At 28.2% G+C, this 6,098-nt stretch overlaps 1 protein-coding gene across 1 annotated transcript in view; it reads left to right on the top strand.

Moving 5' to 3' along the window:
* The first annotated feature begins 4,569 nt into the window (after positions 1 to 4,569).
* The window catches only part of LOC100212235 (kinesin-like protein KIF16B), a 71,390-nt gene continuing 69,861 nt past the window's right edge, over positions 4,570 to 6,098 (top strand). Inside the window, exon 1 of the mRNA XM_065804630.1 lies at positions 4,570 to 4,935. Coding sequence (XP_065660702.1) covers positions 4,889 to 4,935 — 47 coding nt within the window. The 5' untranslated portion in view covers positions 4,570 to 4,888. The remainder of the gene's footprint in view (positions 4,936 to 6,098) is intronic.

The following is a 6,098-nucleotide window of genomic DNA, read 5'->3' as shown; positions in this document are numbered from 1 at the left end:
CACAAAAACACAGTTTAACAAGAAGATGAGTTCATCTAACTTCAAGATATTTGATAACCTATACATTAAGTCTGGATTAAAATTACTTGGCTGGAAATGAACTATTCGCATAGATTTATTTTGAAGTTTTACAAGATTTTTAATTTGAGTAGATGAACTTTGCCCCCATATTTGGCAGCCATACCTTAGGTGGGAATTAAATATAGCATGCCAAATATTTATCAATGTTTCGTAGTTGACAAAATGCCTTACTTTGGAAAGCATTCCATTAGCTCGACTTAGTTTGCAAGATATTGCTTTTACTTGTTGGTGAAACAATAGATTTTCATCTAATATAATGCCTAAATATTTGATCTTATCTACAGTATTAATTTTTTTACCGCTTATTCTGAAATTAGGTTTTTTTGTAATTTTGTTGCCTTGAGATTTAAAGATAACTATTTCAGACTTCTTGGTATTTAAGGAAATTTTGTTTGATCGTAGCCATTGTACCAAACATGGAAGGTCATGATTAAGATTTTTATTTAGTTTTTTAAGAGATTTACTAACAATAAGAAGATTGGTATCATCAGCAAAATGATATGTTTTGGAGAATTTTACACATGTGTGCAGATCATTTATATAAACGAGGAAGAGTAGAGGACCTAAGATTGAACCTTGTGGAACACCAACACATGTAAACCTAGTATTGGAGGAAGTGTTTCCAATGCTTACAAACTGAGAGCGCATATACAGGTATGACTTGAACCATTTGAGAGCAACTCCTCTGACACCGTAATGATTTAATTTAGACAGCAAAATCTCATGATCAACAGTATCAAATGCCTTCTGCAAATCAACAAACACTCCAGCAGCAAACTGTTTTTGATCCAGGGCTTCACATATTGTCTCAGTTATATCAATGAGTGCTTGATTTGTACAGTGCTTTTTGCGGAAGCCAAATTGAAAGCTATAGAGAATATTAGATTGATTTAAAAAGTTTTCTAGTCTGTTAAATATGAATCTTTCAATTAGTTTGCCAATATTTGAAAGTAAAGATATAGGTCAATAGTTACAATGATCTAGTTTGGATCCACTTTTAAAAATAGGTACAACTTCAGCAATTTTAAAGAAGTCAGGAAACACTCCAGTTTCAAATGATTTATTCATCATAATGCTCAAAGGGTAGCTTAAATCTTTCGATGCTAAGATCAATATTTGCGTAGGAATGCTATTAGGCCCAGTGCTTTTTCTAGGGTTCATATAATCATTTATTTCTTGTGGTGTAACAGGGGTTATATAAAAGGAGTTAGGATTTTTATTTTTAAGGTAGTGGTTAAAGTTATGTCTAGGAGAGATGATTGTTTTAGAAAGATTTTCTGCAATTGTGGAAAAATAGTCATTAAATGAGTTAGTGATTACGGCATTATCAGTTATAATTTGGTTATTTATAGTTAAACTTTCAATTGTGTTGTGACTGTTTGGCTTTATAGCAATAATCCTTTTTATTCCTCTCCAGGTGTTTCTAAGATTGTTTAAATTTTCATTGAAATATTTTGAGTAGTATGATTTTTTTGAATACCTCAACAAGTTACTTATTTGATTTCGATAATATTTGAATTTAAGAAAGTATTCTTCCTTTGATTTCTCATTTTTACATTTTATAAACTTTTTGTGAAGTTTATTTTAATATGTATCGATTTAATGATGCCAACAGTAATCCATGGTTTTGATATGGTTTTATTAGTATTCTTAGAAGACAATTTAAAAGGGGCATGATAATCAAGTATTTTGTTTACCAGCTCTAGAAATTTTAATAAAAAATTATTGATACTATAAGTGACTTAATGACTTAGTGGTAGCCATTCAGCATCTTTTAGGTCTTTGAGAAATAGATTTTCATTAAAGTGTTTAAAACAGCGACGATTTATTTTTCTTTGTGGTTGTTTAATATTCTTGCTAGGAAAAGCTATGAACTGCATAAGATGGTCAGCAAGAGATACTGTAAGGTTACCAGATACAAAATTAGGGTCATAAAAGTTTAAAAATATATTATCTATTAGTGTTTTGGAATGGGGTGTAATTCGAGTTGGTTGGGTAATAAATGGGAATAGAGAAAAAGAGCACATGGAATCAAGAAAGCTGGATACAGTATTACAAGAGTCGTAGTTCAAAAGATTAATATTAAAGTCTCCTAAGATCATTATATTTTTATTTTCAAAGGATAACTTATCATGTAAAGTTTGTATGAATTGATTATTAAACTCAACTGTGCACATACAAGGATGACGGTAAATACATCCCACTATGATATTTTTTTCATTCGGGTATAAGATTTCAATGAAGGTTGATTCAAGTTCTTTTAATTTTAAAATTTGAAGGTCAGATCTCAACTTGTACTTCAAGTCTGATTTTATATATAGAAGTGTCCCTCCTCTGTTGGAGTAACATTCGGTATGTTCAACAGTGTAGCCACTTAATGAAATATCAATTCTAAGAATTTGATTTTGTTTTAAACGGGTCTCAGATATTACAACAATATTTGGTTTGTTTTTCATAAGGGCTAGCAGACATCTAAGGTCATCAATATAGAATGTTAAAGATGATATATTAACGTGAACAAAAGTTTTAGAATCTTTATTAATGGCATGATTGTATTCAGTTGTATCATAGTATTTACAATTTATTTTAATGATTATCTAGGATGTATAAATAATAAATTATTTTGTTTTTTATGCACTCTGGATAATCAAAATAAAAAATTGGCAAAATTATAACGCTAATTAAGTGAAAAAATACCTTCGTTTTGATTTAGAGCATGTTCCATTTTTTGGTCAATATTTTTAGTTGCCATTTTGAAAATTACAATAACAGCAAAATTATTCCGTACAAATATGTAATTGTAAATATATGATTGGTTGATCGGAGTTAAAATAAAAGATAACATATTCAATTTTGCTTTTTTAGGAGAAAGAACAATGCAATATGGCATGCACCACCGTATTAAAAGTTTTATATGTTTTTAATATAAATAAAATAGAAAAACATAGTGCAAAACTATTCTAAAACTTTGAAAACTCGATTTTTTCAAAAAGTGCAGATAGAACAAAATAATTCTAACGTCGCGAAGTTGCTATCGTCTCAGCGTCAATCCATTAGAATTATAAACTTTCAACCAATTAAATCAGATACATCGAAGTCCTTCAAAAAACTTTTCATTTCAACATTTCCAGCGCTTGTAAAGTATGCTAATCTTCTTTTTGCTTTTGAGCCTTCAAATAAAAACTTACCATCTCATATCGCAAACTTGTTCACAGAAAGTAGACTATTACATTCCTACTCTACTAGAAATATACACAATGGAAAACTAAATGTACCATCTTTTAAAACCCAAAAGTATGGTAAAAATTCTAATTTTTATCAGTGCGTCTGTGAATGAAACAGGAACCTTGCATGCATTTGAATGAGTCCAAAAAACTATATCCTAAAATACCTTTACTCCATCTTAAACAATATCAATTAAAAAAAATTCTGAAAAACATTTTATTCTAACTTTTAGACATATTATCCTTACGATTAAAATATTCTTTTAATTTTCTTTTCGTCATTACTACAATTATCATCAGTACTTTTTATACTTTAAATATTTCCCCAAGCTTAATCTGCTGTATATTGTTAATTATTAGATTTAATTTTATGGGTAAAAATTTATTCAACAAATTAAACCGGTTGCCTAAATAAAAGGCGTATTAAAAAAAATAATTATGCAGCCAAAACCAAAAGCGTATCAAGGTGCCCTACTCTCCACCACTTAAATATAAAAAATATATTTTTTTTAATTAACTTTTTATTACCCTTTTTTTAATAAACTTTTTAATTACCCTTGCGCAAATAATTTCGTGAATCCTTAAAAAGTACCGACTGGCTTCTAAAAATAAAAAAATAGTCCTCAAAACAAAAATTTACCCGATTCAATTATGTTAAATACCTGACTACCCGACTAAATTCGTAAAAAAACCGACTATAACTTGTAAATCACCTACTTTAAAGGAGGGGGTGAGGTGGGTGGGGGTAGAACACCCCGTCCGTAAATTCGCCTCTGTGTATATGTATGTATGTATGTATGTATGTATGTATGTATGTATGTATGTATGTATGTATGTATGTATGTATGTATGTATGTATGTATGTATGTATGTATGTATGTATGTATGTATGTATGTATGTATGTATGTACGTATGTATATTATACATACATTTTTCCTTTTTTTATTTTAAGTTTGAATTCACTCACTTTGAATTTAAAATTCCCGCTGAATAATTATAATTCCGTCGATAATAATGTTATTGGATTTTCACTCTGAAGCAATAAGTATTTCAACACGAAAATATGATAAATTATTATATCTAATTAATAGATTATCAATTTAATATTTAATTACAACAATAAAAAGGAAGATTATTTTATAAGTTGACCAACATTTTCAATATAAAATCTGCCACATCTGCATGTGACATTTTACTCGGATTGTAATCACGTGACTAGTTTTTTAATACTGTTTCTAGTTAGACGCAACTTGTACGGTCAAAATATAGCAAATGGTAAACAATAATTATGCGCCTCTTGTTTTTCGACGCACTTGCTTAGTATCATACCGCAAAGAGTCTCACTATGGATAGCATTTTAAAGTCAATTTTAAGTCAATAACGGATTGTTTACTGTTTTGCTTTTGATAATACCTTTATCTCGATTAATATTATTTGTTATCTTTATCTAGAAATCTTAAATACATAGAAAAACATTAAATACATATTGTAAAAAGTATCCTTAGATGAATGAAGCAATGAATTCATAACTTGATTTCTTTGGACATTTTAGATGTAGTCTTCTCATTTCCTAAGATATCAAATGGCCTCTGTTAAAGTTGCAGTTCGAGTTCGGCCAATTAATAAAAGGTTACTTTTTTATTAATTAACAACATTTACTCTTTTTAGGCTAATGTTATCATGAATTTTTTTTAAACTGTTAAAAAAAAATAATGACAAATTTCACATAAAATGATAAATAAAATATAAATATAAAATAGTCTTAAAACTTTACTGTATTAGAGAAAAACGTCTAAAAATCTTTTTAAGATCTAAATTTGGTCTTGTTTTACTGCATTTATTTATTTGGACGGGCATTTATTTAGTTAATATATTTTTTGTTTCTTCAACATATCTATGTTCTGTTCTAGCCTTTGTATAAATATTACTTTCGGTCTTAATTTTTTAGAGCTTATGTTTTTATCAACCTCAGTATAAGAAAATTGTTTACACCAACAGTAGTCATTTTGGTTTTTTTGAAGCAACTTGAGGCACGTTTAACGCAATACTCTTTTGGGCTCATCTTTGTGATACATCTTAATCTGTTTTAGTTACTTAAATATGTTTTTATATACTGCTTTTTTAGTCACCATAAGATAAACAGAAGCATAAATGCGGTCAAAACTCTCAACTTGTTTCTCCGCGCAGCGGCCTTGTTCGTCAAGGTTCGTGTTTCGGAGTTATAGAGTTGAGAGAGGGTTATAACCACAATTAAGTAGCCTCCTCATCTGTAGTGGCTTTATCGGCCTTGAGGAGGTGAATAACAAAAAAAAAAAAAAAAATGGTCTCAATAATAGATACTGGTTTGATCATATAAGAGCTGTAGCCCTTATTACAAGTGTAGCTGTAATTAGGATCATTGTATAGTTTATATTATATAATATAATACTTTAAATAGAATTTAATTGTTCTATAAGCGGTAAGATAAAAAAATAATTAATTTTCTTAAAAAACCACATTAACTCTTGAATGACAATTATGTAAAAATATTTGTTACAAAAGTTTGAATAACAATTATGTTAGATATAAGCACTATTTACTAATGGAAAAAACTCAAATAAAATTAAAAATTCATTTTTATTTTGTTTTTATTTTATTGTAGTGATTGATTTTTTCACTTAAAAAGTGCTAATACTCAAAGCTTGAAGCAAAGATCATTAATATAATTTTATTCTGATAACAAGAATTTAATTTAGATTTAAAAAATATATACTTCAATTTTAATTTAAAAAATATATTTAAAGTTTATTAAA

The sequence above is a fragment of the Hydra vulgaris genome, chromosome 09 (genome assembly GCF_038396675.1).
Source record: "Hydra vulgaris chromosome 09, alternate assembly HydraT2T_AEP".
In the NCBI taxonomy this organism is placed as follows: domain Eukaryota; kingdom Metazoa; phylum Cnidaria; class Hydrozoa; order Anthoathecata; family Hydridae; genus Hydra; species Hydra vulgaris.
This window is presented reverse-complemented; position numbering and strand designations above follow the sequence as displayed.